This window comes from Falco naumanni, chromosome 4 (assembly GCF_017639655.2).
Source record: "Falco naumanni isolate bFalNau1 chromosome 4, bFalNau1.pat, whole genome shotgun sequence".
NCBI classification, from domain to species: domain Eukaryota; kingdom Metazoa; phylum Chordata; class Aves; order Falconiformes; family Falconidae; genus Falco; species Falco naumanni.
Window position 1 is genome coordinate 47,320,336 of NC_054057.1, and position 23,196 is coordinate 47,343,531.

At 38.0% G+C, this 23,196-nt stretch overlaps 1 protein-coding gene across 17 annotated transcripts in view; it reads right to left on the reverse strand.

The window, feature by feature from the left end:
• Positions 1-916: 916 nt before the first annotated feature.
• The window catches only part of PARD3 (par-3 family cell polarity regulator), a 461,704-nt gene continuing 439,424 nt past the window's right edge, over positions 917-23,196 (reverse strand). For all 17 annotated transcript variants that reach the window (XM_040589689.1, XM_040589699.1, XM_040589690.1 and 14 more), the window contains 3 exons: positions 16,060-16,180; positions 6,453-6,580; positions 917-3,026 (listed from right to left, as the gene is read on the reverse strand). In XM_040589689.1, coding sequence (XP_040445623.1) covers positions 2,633-3,026; positions 6,453-6,580; positions 16,060-16,180 — 643 coding nt within the window. In that variant the 3' untranslated portion in view covers positions 917-2,632. The remainder of the gene's footprint in view (positions 3,027-6,452; positions 6,581-16,059; positions 16,181-23,196) is intronic.

Below are 23,196 nucleotides of genomic sequence, written 5' to 3' on the forward strand. Positions count from 1 at the left end.
GATGCATTTTTTAGTACTTGCAATTACTGGCCTGTCCAAATAATTCCATAGAAACATCAAACTATGTAATCTGGGAATGCAGTCAGGAGATGAGACAGCAAGGCCTGCAAAACTGCAAATGCAATTATTTCCCCAGTCACAACTACAAGCCACTACAATTTAGGTCTTTAGCAAAATCATCCCTTTAGTTCATTTGGTCACCGAAAGCTGCCTGTCCACCTTGCAGCTCCTGCTACTCCTCCCCTTGAGATCCCACACAAAAGTCACAGTGAATAATTTGACACTGTTATTGCCATGGCAACAGCCTGATGTCATGCATATACAGAATTATGATTGACATTCCTGCAGTATCCTACAAAAGGAGGAATGAGGGGAAAACCAGACACAGCTCCAATACTAATGGGGGAAACAGAGTATCACTGGCACTGTAAATACTGCTTTATTCATAAAACTGCCTTCTCCCATTTTTCACCGTGTCAACATTCCTGTGAAGGGCTTCCACCAGAACCCACAGCACACACTCAGTGCAGAGGTGGCTTCCTCACACGTGCCCGGGTTTGGTCAGGGTGCAGAGGGTGCCTTTCTGACAGTGCTGTCCTTGGGGAGAGGACGCCACGCTGTAACACAAAAGATTTCTTGCCAGAGGTTAGTCTTAAGAATGTACCTTTTAAATGTCACAGGTATGGCCTAAAAATAACACAAGACGTCAAACAGAGTGTTTTTTTCCCTGTGAGTATAGTCTTCAGGTGTTCAGCTGGGCTGTAAATCTTTTTTTTTTTTTAACCAATGTTTATGAGCACTCACAGAAAGACACAGGCAAAACATTCGGAATAGGATAAAATAACATCTGTTAAATACTTTTAAACTCAATGTCTGCAGCAATTCTCATAAGGGTCTACAGGCAATACAAAGACAATGATGGAAACAGCCTTTTATTCTAAATTTCATATGTACACGGAAAGCTGTTTTACACAGTTTGGTAAATTCTGCGTAAAAGAGCTATTGTCATCCAATGTCACTGTGCTTACACTAATAACAACTTTTAAACATGGAGTACATTATTAACAACAAAAACCATTAACAAACAGGCATAAAAGACACAGATATGTGTGCTGATATTTCACATGTATTCTAGAAACAAGTTGGCGCAAAAATAAAATGTGCCAGTAAAAAAAAATAGGCTTTTTTTTTTTTAATCACGCAATACATGATTTTCTTTCTTGCTTTCTCTCTTTCTTTTTTGTACATGATATGCTGAGATCCATTCTCAAGCCTTTTCACATCAGGATTACAGGCACTTCAGCAACCCAGTTATATTTTTTACAATACATGAAGTTCAGACCAACAAACATATAAACAGCTGTTGCGAAGGAATTTCTCATATCCCATATGCACATTCAAATATTACTCACTGCTAGAGCAATCTTTTTTGCTTTAGTTATTTTTGGATACTGACATGTTTTCAGGATGATGTGTAACAGTTTGTCTCCACTTACCTCTCATTCATATACTTAAAGGTTTATTTTTAATGTAGCATCACGATGTAACAATACAGTATACGGAAGCACAAGGCAACTGTCCACAAAGCTTCACAAATCGTAAAAAGAAGAAATTGTTTTCTTTTTTGATCCAAAGAAAAAAATGATTTATTCTTCTCTTGCTTTAAGCTATCTCCAACATTTGCCCAAAGACAACTGTGTATCAGATGGCCATGGCATGATACCCTTGCTAGTTCTCTTCCTAGACACGTGTCATATGACCAAACTCATTTAGAAGTAAAGCAAAGTAGAAGTTGTTGAATGTTTGTTCATAATTTCCCATCTTTAATAAAATAGTAAAATATACTTATCAAGGGCTTGGCTGTGACTGTATAAATAGTCTCTCTCCAGTTATTTCATTTCTAATGGACTCTGTATTAAGATTATAAGGCAATTGTAACAGGATTCTCAGGATAAATGAAAGCTTAATATTGTTTTCCTCATGAGTCAAGATAAAGGCTTTTTTAATAAGCTCAGAGTGGGGAGAGAGAGAAGAAAAAAAAAGAGTGCATTTGTGCATAATAGGAGGATAGTTTTTCAGCATATAGACACTTAAATATTGATCAACAAAGACTGGTATTGACTCCACCATAAAACATCTCAGAACTGCAACTGTGATCCAGAGTAGAACTAAGCCATATCCACTCAAGAGCGATATGCAACCCTCCTCCTGACATGAGAGAAATAAAAAAGGACATGTCAATGCTTCTTTCAACCTCAGATTCATCAATTTTATGCCACAATGCTGCATGTTGGTGTAATAAGTCACTGCAAAGTAAAACACATTACAACAAGTCCTAGTAACAAGCCATTGACAGCTACTGGACTGGGCTACGGGACTCGGCGCACCGGGGTGGCGCTGCTCACTTCCACTATGATTGTCAAATGGTGGAACATCCTTCCATGAATCCAACACTTGAGACAGAACGGCAAAGACATAAGGCCCACCAACACTTTCCTTGTATTTTTAAAGGCACTGAAACAGACAATGGATATACTCCTTAGTACCGTCAGTTTAAAAGGTTCTCAAAATATAAGTCTTTATATGAAAATGTTCCTTATTGCATGGTAAGTTGATCTTCATTTTCTTCACCTCAAGAATAAAACGGCCTTCCCTTTTCTGGTGTTTGCAATCTGTTCAGCCTCGCTACCTGAGATGGTGAAGGCGGTACGTCTTGCCTGAAAGGACCTTTAGGAGGGGTATAATTAGGGTCTTGAATTTTCTTATATGAGTCATAGTTGCTAGGCCCTTCAGAAGAAGGTTTTTTTTTCAGTTGTTGTTCTTTCCGCCTCTGCTCTTGACGAAGCAGTTCCTGTGTTTCTAGCATTACCCTGGCATTGAAGCCATGTCCCCCCATGTAGCCATTCCTCGATCCCTGGTAGCTGGAATATCTGGGATTTTCCTTTGCAGTCTGGAACCCTTCTCCAGGGGAATAGCTCTGCTCCCAGGAGTCTTGAGATACAGAACTGGCATTTTTTCTGCTTTGCCTGGAAAGAAAAAATGGAAGAGTCTTTTAAGACAAATGTTCTGGATCTCCTACTGTTACTGACAACAATCCCTGGAAAGAAGGGTGCTTCTGAAATGCCATCAGGTTTCCCTCACCTGTAGTATTCTCCAAAAGTCATGTTCTCTTCTGTCCCAAAGAGGCACTTTGCCTCTTTTGTTGGGAGAACATTCCCTGTAGAGTAGCACTATGTTTCTAGTCCTCTCCAGGAGGAATATGCCATGAAAACCCATTCAGTGCTACAACCACCATCATGTTCTCAAGAAAAAAAGTGCTGCAGTTCAGTTGCAGACTAGGAAAGACCATACACATTGTTGTGCTTCCTAAGAAACAGATAACAGCCAGCACTTGTAGTCACTCACAAAAGATTTGTATCTAGACTCACACTTGATTAAAAATGCAACAGGCAGGTCCTTAAAACACTTGCTCTAACATTGCACAAGTCAGAAGATAAAGCTCTTTATTGATAGGTAGTTACACAGATGAGAGTTTCTTCTTTCCATTTCCAGAGCTAAGGAATTTCGTGCTATCAGGACTGTTTCCCAGTTTGCTATAGCTTTCATAAAAGAAAAGGTAGAGATAACCATTTTTTCTCATTTTTTGGCTCCAGGGGGTAGATAAATAAATCAAATATGTACAGGAATTACAAATTCTTATCTCTTTTCACAATAAATCATCACATTATTTTGAAGACAGATTATGGTTTTGAAATAGCTTTAATTTACTATCAAGCTGCTAGATGCTTTTATGAATTTAAAATAAGATTGGTGATGATAAAGTAAAACAATTTTGTGCTCCAGCAACAGATACCCACTTTGAGATTAAAACTAGTGTACGAGTATCAAGCAGTAAAATAAAATATATTGCAACATTAATCAATAAGAAAATAATTTAGTTGCTTATGTGTGGCTTGGTTTTTCATGTCAAAACACATGAGTCAATGTGGCCTCATACAATGAATATGTAGCGGAGAGACAGGAGACCCAGAGAACTTTCCTACCATTAGTAAGTGACCTAATGTTTTTGCAATCTTCCTTCCACACATATAATTTGAAAATGACCATATCCACCTTATTTCATAATAGATTTTGAGACCTCAGGATGACAATTGTTATTCAGGATGAAAGTAAATTATTTCAGCATAAATTACAACATAATGTAAATTCTCATGCAAATTTTTGTAGCTGTTCTTGGTATTCACATATCCAACTTTGCCAAAGAAACGACGTTTCTCAGACATGTTTTATCACTCTCTGGAACAAAAGCAAATGGAATGAACCTCTGTAGGCTACGAAACTGTCAGGTTTCTGATCTAGAGCAAGATAAATTTTAAGTACTAGAAAATTAACTTGGAGTTAAACATTGCTTTTACAGTTTCACATGGGACAAGAGGATGACTAGTTGAACTGATTTAATTTACTGACTGTTTTCTGGTACTTGTTCAAAATTAGTTGGCCCACTTTCCTTTTCTTTCTGGGAAGATCCTTTAAAATTGACTCAAGAGTTTATTTGCCTTTAGTACTAATGATTTGAACATACAAAGGGGAAAAAAAGAGGCTCCTAGAGACAATACAAGATGAAAAGCAACAAAACTCAGGAATAAAGCCAGTGCACAAATTTTAATTACAAAGCCACAGTTGCAACATTAACCTTGGGACCCAAGTTTCAGAGTAACATTAAGATTTCTTTAAAGATCAGTCACAGAGTTACATACAGTTTGTAAAGCTGGAGAACTGGATGTCCCAGCTTGTTATAGGAGCATCAGGATATTTGCCGTGCTCAACTTTAGCCCAAGATCCTGAAGTTCTGTCTGCTCTCAGCACAGCTCAAATACCCAGAGTGCTCAAAGTCATTAAATTATCAGTAATTACTCAGTAACATGCATTGCTAGGTTGCTAGTCACTTCTCATGTTGAAAACGACATTGAGTGAAGTTCTCAGTCACTCTTCAAAACATGCATTTCTATGACCCAAAGCATTACTTTCAAAATTTCTTGTAGATCAGTTTTCTCCTTAGAGTCATTAATTTCTGCCACTGGAACTGCATTTCAACTGATTTCCAACTTTTAAACGCCCCTAGTGACTGAGAAGAACAGGGGAAGCAGGAAGAATCCTAGTTTTAAATCAATAAATAACCCCTGAACTTAAAAATGACACTAGTGTCTGTGCTCTTCCACTGAATCTGTGCATGTCTGGGGCTAGGAAAACTGGAAGAGAACTTCTCAGGAAAAACAATATGGCATTAATGGGTGTGGTCACTTCAGAAGCAAAGTAGAGATAAGAAGCAAAGGGAATATAAAGTTTTTCAAAATGACAATCTGACAATCTAAGAAAACACTAACATTTTCCTTTCCCACCTTGTAGACTTAACAGAAAAAGTCTATGCTGAAAGGTGTTGTAGCATGTGAAAATCTGAGAGATCTGTTTTATTTTCAAATAAGGATAAGAGTTCATGATTAGATAACTTTGATTATGGAGCTTCTATTTGTTTCCAAAAAAAGAGTTATGATACACTTGGTGAAACAAATATTGTCACAAATATTTTTTTTTTTTCACATGGGGCACAAAAAACAATACAACCTTGTCGGAAGGGAATTTGACACCAACCTCCAGTGTAAAGGATTCTCCATTCAACCACTGCCACTCATATTTGAAAATGCAAAGAGTATTTGCACAATGCTTAACTATGATAGTCAATTTACAGTTCAAGTTGGGTAAACTTTTAATAACTCTTACAGCTAAATATCAAGTAAAAGACATTTTGCACAAACAGTTCATTTAAGAAAAAAACTTAGATTTTTTAAAAATACAGAATTGTTTAGACAAAAAAGTATATTAATTTTCAGCATTCCACTGCTAATGACCCAGTAAGTTAAAAGACTTATATACTGGAAACTTGAAGGCCCCTGATTTTTTTGGATAGAGTTTCTCAGTTCCATGTACTTTTGTTTGAGGTCTTGATAGTTTCTTTTCCTTTTTTTTTTTTTTTTTTCTCTGTAATAGCATCGCAAAGATATAGTTTTTACCCAGTAAGGAATTAGGCAACAGAAAAAAAATCATCTGAGATGTCAAAATGGGACAACCCATGTCATGCTCGGGAAACTTTAGTAATTGAGGAAAATTAGACTGGATGGTGTTCCACAAAGAATAGCTTTGTTTTAATGTCTCAATTCTGTTGGGTGCTGAGGGTCATCAGATCCCACTGAAATCAGCTCTGAAGCAATTCTCCTAAAATAAACAGCTACCACATGCTCTCACTTAAGAAGTTTTATGCCTCTTCCACACTGAATATATTCCACCTTATATCAACGCTAAACAAAAGTGTCTGCACTAAGTACAACATTTTCCTTCCACAAATGAAATTAGCTCCAGGCTCATATACAGTGAATAGTTTCAGACAGTTACCATACCTGGGTAATGAGCTGTACTGCCGCTGAGCTTGTTGGAAACTCTCTCTTTCTTCTTGCCGCTGCCGCTGCATTTGAACCTCTACTGATACTGAGTGTCGGCCACTCTGTGAGTATGTCTTGGTGCTTGGCTACAAAATAAAAAGGAAAATGTCTTAAACAAAGCAGAAAAATATCCACAAAAGAGCTATCATTTATATTGCTATTGTATACCTACAGTTATATTTGTTTCAACATGCGGTTCAAGTAGATATTTCATAATAATTGGGTTAAATCCTGACCCATAACAGTGGCTTGTGCTACAGATTCTGTTTCTGACCTACCTTTTCTGAGATGTATCAGGACAATATTGGTCCAGAACGGGTTACGCTTTTATAGTAACACTGAAATTTAAATTAAGTCTGTGGAACAGATCTTCAAACACTGTAAGTTAGCCTAGCCATGGGAATACTGAGTTTTACTCCCCACTGAGGGAGAAGGGAGCACAGCAGGTCTTTTGAACCTCACCAGCATGCTCAGGTGATGCTCTCCCTTACAGGAGCCATCCCATTTTGCTGTTGGTCCAGACATGCGCCACTTGGTTTCCTGAGACACAGGGAAACATTTTCTGGATTTATATGATCAAGTAGATAAATACAACAAGTGTCTTTTGGACAGTGGGGAACCCTGTATCTCTGAGAAGGATTTTAGATAACAACTCAATGAGATGACAGTTTGAAACTTTGAGGACAATACTATGAGCAAGTGAAAAAGGGTGGTCTTTCTGGGAATACAGAGCATGACCGGCCAAGATCTGCAGAATGGCTGGATTATGAAAAAGTTTACTTTTGTAGAGATATCACTTTCTTCAGATTTTGTGATTTCAAGTTGCCAAGTAGTGTGCCACAAAAGTCAAAGAATATTATGGGGTTTCCTTGTTGTTTTAATAATAGTTTTGTCTTACAAGGAAACCGCGCATTATTTTATCTCATTAAAATTACCAGTTCTATTCAAAAGATTAGATTACTAAATCTAATCACTGGGAGGTTAGGGAGCATAACCACTTGTCTGAGCCTGGGATGGAAACAGCTTGTCTCAGACTTGCTGTTGTGAAAGCACTTTTTGCCTTTTTATCTCTATGCCTTCCCTCAAAACAAATATTTTTTTTTCCCCATTATAATTTCTGCAGCAGAAGGATGTAATGGCTTACAAACATCTGCAGGATAAAAGGCTTTTCAAAGGCTTTGTACATTGTAGACAAGTTTTAGGAACTAGAAGGTTGTCATTTGTGACATAAACTTCTCCTTTGCCTTACTATATAGCCAAGTACCTGCAGGTAGCCAGAAACACAACAAATATGAAACAGGTGTACAACTTCTAGAAACTTCATTTTCAATAACAATGCACTGCAGACAGAGTATCAGTCTTGGCTCAAAATTTAGCAGACACAGTTTGGTGAACAACTGCCTTTCCCATTAAAAGATGATTGTGCAAAAGAATCAGAATGTGTAAGCATAGACTATGAGTAACGGAGAACTTATTTAAGAGAATCCTTAATGCAACATAGATGTCTACTTCAGAATAGATCTACTCTGCAAAAAACTCAGTAAAACAATATTTCTAATGAAAAATGTCTTAGGAATAGTATGTCGAGGCAACAAGTTGAGAAAACAGAATTGTGTGTCAGCCTTGTGGGAATTTTTCTTACAGATGAATAAGCTGTACATATGTATGTCCAAACCAACAACCCCCCCCCCGAGATTTCCTACTATATTAAATAAGGGCAACACATACAGAGCAGCATTTCAGTTATTGCATATGTCAACATTTCTAACTTTCTTGACTTTATTGAGACTCTTCTGACATTTGGTATTTTATTGAAGGGCTCAGCTTATGGAAGCGAGTGATTACCTGAAAATCACAAGATTTATTTGTGAATTCTCTCCAGTGTGGTTATAAGCAGCTTACAGAAAACCAGAGGGAGACTCAGAAGTTCCCATCTCAACTTCTCCATAAGGAATAAAAACATTTAAACTAAGATTTTAGAGCCAATCTCCTAATTTCATGGGTTCCACTTTAACAACATTGGAAAGCTTGCAGCTACACTATGTCATACGTGAGAAAGTAGTTATCACAGAGAAGACATGAAACCAGAATTATTTCTCTTTATTTGACAACACAGTTTCACTTTTTTCAGCCCACTGTAAATATAACAGATTAAAGGATTTTACAATACAGGGAATGCTTAAATTACCAAACAGGTGGAGCTAGAATTGAGCTGCTGCTCAAATTTAGGTTTATACAAGACATTAAAATACATCATCTATAAAGCATGAATGCAAGTACACGTGCACACATGTGCAGAGAGCTGGAGTTACCACAAAAGCCTTTACTAAAATGACAGAGACTTTGAAAGTGCTAATGGACTACGAATGGACTAAGAACAAGATGTAGCTTCAGAGACTTCTTTTAACGCACACAGGAGCCAATGGTTAGATAGAGGCAGGGGCTATCATGCTGTAGCGCATGCCCAGTATGACTGGATCTGTGGATTCTCCACAGTTTACAAGAATTTCATCTAATGGACAGCATTTATAATTTGATGGGTCTAGAGGAAAACATCTAAAATCCATTATCTGATTTTCTGAAGGTAAGAGTACCTGCATGCCCTGTTAAACTAAGTGGATTTTCAATACTTAACTAATCTGAAAAAGATAGTTATTTAGAGTCCTGGCTGCATATTGTTCACATCTACAATAAGCTGTTCATATAATCAAATCTGCTATCTGATTTCAAGCATCCAAAAATATGGCAATGAGACGTAGAAATGCTCCCTCTGTATGTAATCACATATTCCATAACATGACAGATATACACACAGGCAGGTATATTCAATCATCTTCTTAATGAAAAGGCCTTTCTTTCAAATCTTTTCATTAAAAACCTCAGTGATACCATAGCGAATGCCCCTTGATATATGGCTATGATGATATAAAGAGTTAATATATTCCTTTTTGGATCCCTAACTTGTTCAGAAAAATGCAAATCTCCATACTGTGATTTATCTTTTCAATATGCTTTTGATTAAAGTTTCTAAACCAAAAATATTTATATTATAAGTAACCTGAGCCTTCAAAAGCTAATTGGTAATTTTGTCTCAATCCCCAAAGCATACTTTTATACATATATATTAAGATAAAATATATACACAAACACACATCTGTACACATGTCAGCACAAAATGAAGGTAATAAAAGAAAAAAAAAAGTGGAACTGTTTTCACTTCTTTAAACAGCAACAAAAAACAAGTATAAGGAATACACGTAACACAGTATTTTTAACACCGATATCAACACAAGGCTAAGTACAATTATAACAACCTGAAATCATCCAACAAACCTGGCAACAGCTTGGTCTTCACAGCACAGATTGGTAAGAACTCTGGCCTTGTTTGCAATGAGAGGTATGACAAGCACTGACCTTTTAAATCAGGATGCGGTCAAGGCCACAATAACAACCAACGCTGCATTATCCAAATAAATGTATGTTCATGTCTTCCACAATACGTTTAAGTGGCAATGATTGTTATTGCATTCAGCATTGTTAAACAATACTCAGCATGTAAAATTGTACTTTAAGATACGTGAAATCACACAGCTCTCATCTCAAAGAGGCATCAATTTAAAACCAGGGCTGCAAAGTTAAAAGTTTCTACAGATTTCTCACTTTATGCAAACAATTTTTTTTCATTTCACAGAGGATGTACCCCCACGGCTCATGTTGCACTGACCACTGTCAGCAGTAAACGGCAGCATATTTTGGGGATAAAGGTCCCTCCTCTCTTTCCTAGCTACGCCAGTGCCTGCCCACATGGTTTCTTTCCCCGAAGAGTGGCATTCCTGCCCATGGAGGTTAGCTCTGCACAGTGGCATCATGGATGCTCCAGGACTGGCACTGATCAAAGTTGCCACAGAATTACAGAGAGGAGGTCAGGGCACTGAGTTTTCAGGGAGATCCAACCAGTTCAGGTGGGAGGAGGTCCGCCAGCTGAGGTGACACACCTATCTGACAGCCTACTGCTATAGGGAAGAGATGGAAGAAATGCTTACCCAGGCTTATAGAACTCCTTTGTGTTGATAGAGAAATGGTTAATCGGGAGATTACTAAAGGAACAAGCCCTTAGTATTTTCCCAGTTATTAAAAAAGACCATTATTTAATATTAAAATAAATGTGCTGATTTGTTTCCAGATTGAGCTTTGTGTTTAACCGAGAAGTTTCAAGTTCACCTTGGAAGTTGGAAGACACAAGGCCCCCCAAAAGTCCATGGTTCTTACCGTTCAGCACTAATGAGTAATAGATAAGATTAAATGACCTTGCCTGCTTTATGTGTAGTAAATGTACTTGGCACAGATGACAGACAATCCAGTAACTGTATATCAAAATTCAGAATGATAAAAAACATGCAGTGGTTCTGGGAGATGTCCTTCAAAAACTATTTTTACTTCTGTCTTTTTGTTTATGTTGCTATGGTGAACAGAACATATAGCAATATTTCTTTTAAAAATTGCCAACAGGTGTCTGTATTAATTCAAACACCATGCAATAAGAAAATCCCATCCCTTTGTATATCTTTCTATGGTGTATGTGTAGGAAGCTGAAAGGCACAATTTGGGACAAAGATTTCCATTTTGTGTATAGCAGCAGCAGAAATACAACCTTCAGTATGGTACAAACAAACCACCTAGGCCTAAAATTCTGCCTGGGGTATTTACATGCACCACACGCCTGTGAATTATAAATATGCTTGTTTACAAGCCAAAATTATATAATAGCTTTTTAAAATATTCTATCTTCATTTTCCAATTGAAACTAGTGGGAAAAAAAAGTTATAAATATAAAATTTTAAAGTCAGAGCCTAAACCTGGGCAAGGAATTGCTGGTATTTCACAAAATCCTTCGCAGGGTTGACACAGAATGGATATTAACTGCACAGCTGAAGAGAAACTACCTGTGGGGAGACTGCTCTGTGTAACTTTGGTTTCCTCTCTTAAACAGGTTGGGGTAGGAGAAACAGCAATTTAGCTCATAAGGTACTCTTTGTCTACTGCAATGCTCCATTAGATATTGCTTAATATCTTGAATAAAATACCCTAAAACAGACTCTTGAAATGGATACATAAAAGAATTAATATACTACTTTTCTTTTCTGTTAATGTGTTGAGTATTTCTACATAATTTACAGCCTGATATAAACTTTCCAATGTTTGTTTGAATATAGTCTGTTATTCATTACTCCAGGTAAAATTACTATGTTACAGTCAAGGTTACAGCAATAAAAATCAGGCTTTTGTTTTTCTGAAAGAATTTTAGATTATTATGATTTCATTATGGCTTTGAATAAGTCAAGGACTTGAATACAGGGAAAAGAAATGAGTATCATAAACAGATAAAAAAATATTATTTTTTTCCTTTAATCCATCTTCTACACACCAACAAACAGCAGTAAAAACCCCATAGTCCCTAAATTTTCTGAGCATTTAACTATCAAGCCATGCCTAAGTATGTTGTTAGGATTTCTGGAGTCTTTCCTCTATGAAAATCATGCAAATTTGTGCATGTAACTAAAGCTATACTCAGACGAGTCATGTAGTACATTTATTTTGACCCAGTTAGCTGTTATCTTCAGGAAGAAAAAAAGTACCTTTTCATTTGATTCCTAAATATTTAAAGTAGAGTTTGCTCAGCCGCTCCCTTGATGCCAAGTTTTTTCCCACCATCCAGATAGATCTGAGATGACTGGAGATAAATGTATTTGTGAATGGAATTTGCCATTTTCCATTTTTAGCACCAATTTTTTTATTAAAGGTGGAGAAATAAACCACCAACTTTTGTTCCTCCCGCATCTTTGTGGGGTTTTTATCACTGTGTACTTCTACAAACAGGACTGCAAGCAGTTGTAGTGTTTTCAATGGATTTAATCTGCCCTTTTTTTTAATTGGATTGTTCACTCCCATGACATTTAGGGCTATAATGCTGCATTTCTATTACTGATGGTGGGGATCTGTTAATTAGGATGTGACCAGGCAAAAATACAAGATATGGAACAAATTACAACCAAAATCCCCCAAAATCCAGGACTGGTGCAAGAAGGATAAACCTCAGCAGACCCAAAACTGCCCAGAAAAGAACAAAATACAGAGGCTCAAGAGAAAAATCAGTCCCAAAAGAATCCTGCATTGGTATAAAAATGTCATAACAAAAGCAAGGGCCTTGAATATTGGCAGACGTACTGTGTTTCTGTGCAATTCTACAAGCCCAGATAGACATTTCTGCAAACTGACTGGAATTAAAACCAGCAGGATTAAAATGGCACAATTATATTTTATGTTATTTTTCTTTTTTTTTTTCCCCTGCTGTATAACATCAGGCATACAGTATTGCACTTGAAACCCTCTTGTACCTTGTTTTGTGAAACACAAAAAAAAATATTAAAAAAGCCATGCAAAAGGAAAAGAATTATGAAGCCTGAGAAAGTTATCTTAAAATAAACAAATGCCAAAACCTTTTCCATAAAGCTTTGACTCAGTTGCAGAACTAGTGGAGTTTAGAGACAGCTTGATGTTGCAACAGTTAGTCAGTTATTAAACTTTACTAGTGTGTCATTCAAATGGCCTTGAGCAGAAATATTATGCTGCTTAATAGACGGTGTCATCTCATTCCAGCACTACCACTTCTTGTGTCTGTTAAGCTGCCCGATGATGCTGTATGAACACTGGTAGGCAGTCAAGTATTTTGTTTACCAGCAGGGCAAACACAGCCGGGCAAAAAGTCCAGCTCTGTCACATTACTTCTTTACAGAGAAACAACCTTCACCTGATGGACACAGCCAGAAAGGGATGGGGTCGGGCGCTGGTCTCTCTGCCATGGGTATCGCTCAGAGCCGGCATGATGTAGTGCTCCATGGCACAGGGATCTGCTTCCAGCCTGACGAGGAGGCTGAAGGTGTCTGTCACAGGTAACCGGACTCCTGTGTCACAGGCCATTAATAGTCCGGGATGGATTGGAGTTGGTGACGTTCACAGGATCATTTTGATAATATATTAGTGGGTTTCTGAGCTATTGCGCTCTTCTGAAAATCCTCAGAGCTGCCAGATTTCCGTCAGTATCCATTACTTACACTGCAAACCTTGTGCTCATTTACACTTCCTTAAAGTAACCGATAGTCCCACATCACATCAGCACTTTGTTCCCTCTCCTCAACCCTCCCATCAGCTTGTTAATGAGAAATACAAACTACTTATCACCTCACAGCACACACTTCTCCACGGATGGTTTTTTCCTCTCTTTCTACCCAAACCAGGTCAGAGTTGGCTGCTGTCAGGCAGCTCAGAGGCTTCTCTGGATGTAAAGCCGTTTGCTTATGTGGGCTGCACAGCCAGCCTCCCTCAGGTAACACACTTTTCAGCAAGGGTCCAGATACAGGTGCACTTTTCACTGCTGCAGTTTGCAACAGCTTACAGATGGAGAAGACCAAACCAACGCCAGTGAATATCAGCATTTTCCTGCATATGTATTATAAACCACTTTTGTAGTTTTTTTCTGTCACTGGTATTTAATAATACATCTGGATCTGTTTTGAGAGGGTGTCTTAACAAAGTCCATCATTTTAGATTAATATGTAAAAGTAAAACACACTCCTTAAAAGAGAGGGTTATGGCTCCTTAACACTGAAATGACTGTGAACTGCTGAAATGGATGAGATCATTGCTTTATCCTTTCCAAGCGTTGTGATCTTGAAAGGCTGGAGTACATGATGGAAAAAATAATTATAATTCAAAAATACTCTGGGCCAATTTTTTTTAAAGTACTTATCCAAAATGAAACATTTGGTCACCTATGTATTTAACAACAGAGCAGCTCCTACAAAAGCAACAATAAGCTTCAGAATTAATATTAATACATTAAGCTGAATTAGTCAATTTGAGCTCATTTGCATGATCTGTAGAAGGGGAGTAAACAGAGAGATCCCATTTGTTTGAATAAGAGAAAAAGGAAAGGTCAGTGTTCTGACCCACAATTTAGGAAATTATTCCATTCCTAAGGTAATCAGCCTGTCATCCAAATAATTCCCTCCTCGCTCATTACAAGAAACTATAATAAAATCCAAGTTGCCTGACTAAAGTTGCTATGGCATTTAGATATACAACAATTTGGCCCATGACCTTCAGTAGTTAAGTTCCCAAGTCTTCAAGAGTGCAAGTTTTTCTCATACACAGTTTTCCCAAGAATGCTGCTCAAATCTCTCATTTGGAGACTAAACAGCAGTTGATCTGCATAATGGAAAGTACCTCCTACACCCAGCCCCCTTTCACCCTGAAACTGCTACACTATAACTGTGATGAGCTATTGCATTATCTTCACCACATCAAATGGAAAACATCTGGTCATAAAAAAAATGTTTATTTTATTTATTCAATACAGAGAAGGTTAGAGGTTTTCTCACATGGGAAAAGGGAAGCCTATGTCCTGACACAGTATGTTAAGCAATGTTAGGTCATTTAGGGATACATTTACCTTTGTTCCTCTCCATGCTGCATGTCAAAAATACCACAGGTTCAAACTGGTGAGTTTAAGACAGGCAAGGACACAAAAATTCAACAAAAGTGAAAAAATCTTCTATATCCACCACAATAGGCACACAAAGATGACAGAATACTAGGATGTTACCTAGGTTGTTCTCAGTGACTTCATACCCAGAGATGGAGATCTTCGGATATTTCCACCTTGGTCTCGTGCACATGTAATGCTAAGTGACAGTAACCTGTCACCTACACGTGCTTTGGGGGAAGCTGTGGGAGATTCTACTGTTGTCATCATACAGCTCTCACTTTTTTTGGAATGCAATCAAATTGTTTGCTGTCTTTATTGTGGAATTTTAAGCAAAAATACAATAAAATATTTGTCCCATATTTAAAGGATCCTAATTTAGGATATGTAATTGATTAAAAAGCAACACGGATTCATTCAATTATGTTAAACAAGATAAGCACATAGATTTACATAATTGTATCACATTGCTAGCTCAGATTGAACAGGATTTAAACGATCAATTAGGTTGTATATCTCGAGACAAAACTGTCCTGGCTAATATCAGTGGCAAAGGGGTACTATTGTGAAGCATGCTATTATGCATATCTCTCCTTTTTTACCATGAAAATACATAGCTCTTAAGGAAAAGAACTAATCACAGTGATATTGCTTCAGGCGAAAGAAACCATTTGCAAGGTTACATGCTCTCTCTAAATTATTTATCATTAGTATGTGTTTTATTCTGATTTTCCCAGAAAATTTCAGCATAACAGACATTGCCTTTGAGGCAAAAAAATCCAAGTAGTAGCTCTCAGAGTGGAGGGTCCAAACACAGGGCAAATAATGCTATAGGCACACAGGACAGATGGATGAAGAAACTTAGAAACAAAACAAACATCAATGAACCAAAAATAGGGATAACAGAAATGGCAGAAGTGTGGAGGCAGAGGACCCTGCATCCCTCTCAGTCTGCTGCCACCCAGCCTGGGGACAGCGGGGGTCAGCCAGCCTTTGCAGATCACACAGGCTCCGTACACTTACCCACGGCTGCTCAAAACTGTAAGTACGTCGCCTGTCTTCCACGTCCTCATCCTGCTTCGCTTGCTGAAACTCCTGTCTCAGGCGCTGTATCCGGTCATGATTGTTAGGGGTTGATCTGTTGCTAAAAGAGGGAGGATGGAATTGATCAATACACCTGGGAATGTATACCATCTCTGATGGTAATTTCTTAGCATAGGACTGCTACTACAGTGCTGGAGTACAGACTTTAAAAAATTCTCCAAGCATTTAGTACAAAGGTCTTCAGTTTTTTAAAAATTATTCATGCTGTTTGACTTATAAAGAAACTCCAGATAGTGTAAGGAAAAAACAAATGAGGATATTCCTAAAAATCATCAAAAGTTGCTGGCATCTTTTCAGTATATGTTACTCCTGGAAAAGAAGGAATAGATGCGCTAGTGTCAGACTTAATGTAAAGGGAAGTTAAGTGTCTTAATGATCTCTGCTACTGAATAAACAGGAAAGATACTTTTTCCTAAATCAATAAACTGTAGTGCTGTCAGATCTTTATTCACATCAAATTCATGGCAATGTTTGAAGGCCCTACCTGTATAAAATTTGAGTATTTTCCCCAATCAATAAGAGCCTGTCAACTCTTGGTCCTGTTTTTAACAAGTCTTTTAAACTGATCAGTCTGAAAGCATTGAAAGGCTTGGGGACCAGCAAAAAGCAATCTGTTTGGCAGTGGTGTACACAGGAATGCATCCAGGCAGCACAGTGGTACTGGCTGATGCCTCCTGGACACCAGTGGGCTGGGGAGGGCTCAGCCCCGGAGGTACCGCTATGTGCCAGCACTCCCAGAACCCTCAGCTCTTCAAAACGATCAATTTTTCTACAACGTTGGAGATAATCCACTCTCCATAGCATGGGTTTATGTGAAACCACAATGAAATACGCACAGGAACAGCTTATTTCATGGGGAAGAGGGAAAGTGGCTATTTACTAATCTCGTTGCCATTTTTCCAGCTGTGTGGCTCCCAGCTGGCCCCTACAATCCCCACCGTATTTCAAACGTTAATGTAGGAATCCCAGGAAGCCTGACAAACAAATATGTTATATCAAGACTAACCAGAAGCATTTTAATCTCTTATTATGGCCTTCTTAAGACCTGCATTTCATTGTTTAGTTCAAAAGAGCTGGTGAGGGATGGTCAGCTATTACTTTGTTTCAAAAGAGAGATCTGCAGGGAGACAACAGAAAGCAATTCCATAGATTCCTGTTCTTGGACACAGTGTACAATAAAACACAGTGAATTTATATCCCATGTCTTCTCTCATATGAAAACAGACAATTCTGGAGTCCGTTTGTGACTGTTATCTGTGTCTTTTGGGACTGGTAGGTGCAGTGGATTGGAGATCATAGATTTTTGAGACATTACCTCCCATTCTTTTCCATGCCATTAAGCTTATCGGTGCTTGCTTGGCCAAACAGAAAAATTAGTATGATTCTAGCAAAGACTAATTTTTAAGAGGTTTGTTTTATTTTTTTGTTTGTTTTATCTTTCCTTTTCTTTGAAACAAAAGGCAAAGAAAAGGAAGACATTTTGGGAATTGTTTTTTCTTGGTTTTTCAAATGAAAACTTTAAAAAATACTTTCTCTACAGGTTAGGTCAACTTCTATGTACCAACTGACATTTTGAAAAACACAATTAAAAGAAAGCTTTTTTTTTAGAACAGGTGGAAATGAAACATCGTAGCATTTTCAAAATTTCCATTTCACTGTAGGTGTGTTGCTAATTCTACTTCCTTAATTCACCTTAATTTTGTCAAAGAGCTTATCTCCATTTGCAGTTTTATGTTATGTAAATTTATTCCTTATTGTCAAATTCTGCCCAGCTTTGCTATACAACCACTTGTTTATCCCCATGCATTGCTATACACTGCATATTTTAAACACAATCATCACAATCCAGTACAAGACATACAAAATACTTTTAAATGGTCTGTTGATTTTTAAAACTTGTATTGTTAATCTAACAAACAAGTAGTCCCACACTTTCTACACAGTGTTTTCTGTCAAATAAATTGCACTTAAATGTAGCAAAATACTTTTAGTATTTCAGGTATAAGAACATAGGCTTGCAAGAGAAATGCCAATGAACTTAGGTGCAAAATTACTAGAAAAGTGCTGTATGTAGACACCTTGAAATACTCAAGATGATCAGTAAATAATCAGCCTTCCTTAACAAAGGTTGTTTCAAACTCTAAGGGATAACAGTGCAAAAGCGACACTGGAGCAGTCATCCAATGGCAAAGAAAAAAGAAAGGTGAACCCCCAAAGCATTGCACAAACCCCTGTGCATTATACAGAACAGACATACTCTACCAGCCCCAAAATGGGCTACTGGGAGGTTTATTATAGATCTGAGGACTTGGCACATTTTTTCTGATTGTTTTTCATTAAAACAATTACATCAACAGAGGAAGAGGAGGAAAATGCATAGTGTCCATGCCATGAAGCCAAATTGTATGTCTCCTCCCAAACAGCAAATGCATGAATTTGGCACTTTCCACTGCAAAGATGGAACAACAAAGGACAAGAAGGAACCTGGGATTTGTGATTAACCTGTCTCCAGACCTAAGAAGAACTGATTCTAATGAAAAAAAAATAAAAAATAAAAAGTCATCAAGCCGATTTAGGAAAAGTTTTTCAAAGATATTAAAAGGTTTGATAATGGCAGAGAAGATAAATCTTTTAACATTTCTATTTTATCTGAAAAGCAAGGGACATGACCCAAATTTAGAAAATTGCAAAAGAAGTGAATTATAAAAAACGACTATTTCACAGAAAAGAAAGAGCTAAATTAGAAGAAAAAAACCCACTTCTATATTGACTCGAAACTCTTTGTGCTCAAAAAGCGTGTGAGACATAGGTTTTGCAGTTAAGTCAGTGATTTTATAATAATAATAAAAATTTAAATATTTCTATTTAGAAGAGGAAAGGGAAAAAGGCTGGCAGCTAAGGAGGGGCTAAAATGTTTTTAAGAAAAGATTATTTGGGGGCTCAGACTGTATCTCAGGTTGGTTTCCTTTTGTTTCCATTTTCCTCTCAATCTTGTTCTGATTCTCTAGGTTAAATTATAGCTACCCTAACACCCTCCCCCCAGTGAAGGCTTCCAAATCTCTATCCTGGCCTGCCATACTGCCTCACGTTTCTTTTCATGCCTCTCTTCATCCAGTTAATTTTAACTTCAGTGCTTTTTTGCTATGTTTTGTACATCTCCCACAGCACTCCCATCACACCAAGTATACCAGGGAACACTTGGTACACCTTCTTGATACCTCATTCAACCCCCTGCCAGCAATTACTACTTCCAGAAAGAGGGAAATGCAAAAACAATAATCACAATAGAATTGTCATTAATAAATTTTTTGAGTCAAAAGTGCAAACCCAGCCTCATTCCCTTTTATGTCCTGAGATGTTCTGTTTTACCTACAGCTCTTTATGTAAGTTATATCCTTATCCCTTGGGACAGATCTAAACAAATTATATCCAAGTGTGAAGAGTCCTCAGCTAGTCTAAAGCAAAAATGAACTTTGACTTACTGGATGAATGCATCCAAGAGAAGTAGGGTCATATCAACAAACTACTGGGATGCTCCACTACAGGTGTTCCTGTTGCTTAAATTCCCTTGTGACTTTTGCAGATGCATGGCGCAAGTCTTCAAAAGTTTAATTGAATACACAATGTTTTGTTTGAATTTTTCATTCAAATGAACTGAAAATCTGAAGGCAAATTCGCCTCGAAGAATTCAGGACTACTACCAGGAAGGAAGGAGTTGAACTTGAAATTCATCTAAAATTGTTGAAGATATGACCTCTTCCAGTTTTAAGCTTTTTAGCCAAACTGGAATTACAAATCCCTGCAGTAACCACAGGTTGTCCAGGTAGCTTTTCCCTGTGCCTACTTAATACCACGATGGCTGCGAACTTATGAAAGACAATTAGCACCTCCTAGCATCGTATGCAAGCGATGTTCTTCTATCAAAGTGCTCTCATCATTAAATGTTCTTAAAAGAAATAAAAACCAAGGAAAGGGTTTTAAGGGCCAAAGTTAACTCGGGTTGCAAAGCGGCTGGGCTTCCTTCTATCACATCTTTATTTGGCACCCCATTGCCTTCCATATACAGATGGCACATTTCACAATCAGCTATTTTGTGAGCGCTGCTTTAAAACACACAAGCACCAGCACGGGCTAAAAAAGCAACTGTAAGCAAGGCTTAGATAGACCAGAGCTGTCACATATTTCCAGAAACAAGCAGCCGCAGCAATGGCCATCAGAGTCTCAGATCATTAAGCAATGTCTCAGTGTGATGTCATGCACTGATGTACAGAGTTGTAATCCTTTCAAAACAGACAGATTTTCAGTGTGATAAAGTAGAGACAAACATGCTACTGAACAGGGATGACTAAAGCTCTGGAAAAAAAAATATTGGCCTGAAAAAGCATGGAAAAGGGTCTTAACATCAACAGGCAGTTGCAACATGACTAGAATAACCAAAAGGTTAGTAAACAAACAGTGTTCTTTACACCTTGAAATCTTTCAACACAGATTTGAGCTGCCAGGGCGTCGCTGGCCTGACCGGATGCTTAGATCTCTGGATAGCAGTTATAAAACACAGATGGGTTCTTATTTACTTCAAGCTGGCAAATAAATATTACCTGCTTGTACAAAATAAATTCTTTTCCATTGATAGATTATGCCATATTAAAAATAAAAAGCTGAATTTGGATCTAACTGTGTCTACAGGTAGAGAGAAGCAGAAAAAGAATTTATTTCCATCCCATTGAGGACAAACGATGCCCTCGCTTTTGCAGCCATGCAGTAGTTTGCAGCACGCATCCTTGCCAATGTCCTGAACTGGCCGAGTGTCTACAAAATCGGTCTCTTCCTTGATGGCTTGAGCAGGATGAGAACAGCCCAACAGAAAGCAGTGTTTTGATAATCTAACATACAAGCTTCTGTGACATGTACTGAAACTTGGGTACTCTCTTGCCACAGTGTTCACCCCAAGCAGACAGACTTGCTTGTTTTGGATGGCCCTTGAGGGTGGATAAGAAGAAACTGTCAAGTGGTTGCAAAAAGTCATGGAGGTAAAATAAAATGAAAGTATGCCCTTTACCAGGCTTAAAACTATCACCACGTTCCAATGCATGATCTGCCGGTCTGTTCACTTCAAACAGATTTGTTAACTATCAGTGACACAGATGACTGTGCCCATGCACCATGGGGTTAATTAGGGCTGAGATGTGGCAGAGTTTGCACCGTCTCCTTTCTGATCAGCTTACCAGGGCTGGCTGGTCTTTTCCTATTATTTTGTTCCATGGTTTATTTTTTGACACCTAAATACGATTCCTCAAGCTTAGCATGACTGATATGGCTGGTCCTCTCCTCCCAGAGTGCCCTACATACGATTCCTCTGTGACACATCAGGGAACAGATTTTCCATGAACACATGGATATTAGAACATATAAACATGGTACACAAACAAGAGCAACCACGGCTGGCATCCTAGAAAAGACCTGTTGCGTGATTACAGAACAGCTATAGTCAGTCTGAGAAAAAATAAACAGCTGAGCAAGAGCTCAAATTTGTTAGACTACAAATGCACTTGTAACACAGTGCAGTCATAACCTAGGAGGCAGCATAGAAAGGTTTAACCTACACTACTCTCTTTTTTCTTAAGTGTCAAAGAATTTATTGGGAATAAGGCATTAAAAGGTGGGGGAGAGGTGTAAAAAACCAAAAAATGTATCAATTACAAAATGGCACATAAAAATAGCTTCTCTGCACAAGCTTCATTAAGTTTTATCAGCTAGTATCTTGGGGTTTTACACTCAAACCACAGGTCATAAATTCACAGTAAATCCCCCATATGTTCACCAAACACCTGAATTCAATTTCTCTTCTAGTTGTAAGGAACGGAATGTGCTGCTCAAATTAATTATGCATGCAAAGTTAGTTTCTAACAAGGGCAGCTTCTTGCATGCTGAAGGGTACACGTCCTATCTGATTCCTGCCCCCCCCCCCCCCCATCTCTTTCAATCTTGGCTTATTTCTACTGTTCATAAGGTTGTAAAAATCCTTCTCTCTTGCCTTTTCATATTTGCTAAATGAACACAGAGCATTATATATCCTTTAAAGTCTGCAGTTTTTAAAGGCAGCTAAATTCAGGGATTGGCTTAATGTGACAGGCAAGATCTAATGTTACCTGTATACATACCTACACACTTCAGCATATTAATTCCATCAAAAAAAGGTTTTAAACCCTAGGATTTATGTCAATATGTATGCATGTGAAGTCAGCTCATCAGGAAGTTTTATGTCATTCCCAGTTTACCTTCGCAGTGGTAGTCACCAATTCCAATATCAAAAAAAAGCTATGTAAGTCCCCAAACACACTAGCTTTTTCAGTTAATGAAACTCATTTCCACATTTTGACATTGCAATTTGTTGATCATTTCACACCAATTTCAGTAGAGTAAATCATTAAAAATCAAAAACCTACACCTCTGTTCTCTGGGTTAAAAAGGTAATCTGAAATGCTCTTAATTCATCACTCGCTTCTGACGTGATGGCCATAAACAATGCGGAGAGCTGGAGCTGATAGGGAGGTCACTTCACTGCAACAGTCTCTTCAAACTCCCCAGACTAGATTTCACTTCCAGTCCCTCTGTGGCCCTTCCGTAGCAGGGCCATCATTTTACCACCAGTGAAATCTGAAGAATGCACCCAAGACCCTTTTTATTGCCACCATCACTCTTCCTTATTAGCCTGTCAGAGCCTGCACACCAGAGACAGAAATCCAGTCTTACTTTTCAGGGGAATTCTTCTACTAAAAAGAAAAGCGGAGACTTTAGGAACTTGCTATAAACATCTGAAAACAGATGCTCAGCTACTGGGTTATCACACAGCCTAAGCCTTACTTTGGAGCTGTTAGATTTTGCAGATATGAGCCAAGCCAATTTTCAGCCACACACAGCTTGTTACAGCCATTGTCATAGGGTATTGTGTTTTCTGAGTTAAAAAGGAAAGGAACAAAAAAAGACCGCATGTAACCTACAAAAAAATACATGACATCTCGCTGTGAATTTGTTATGCAGGTGTTAAGGAAATGG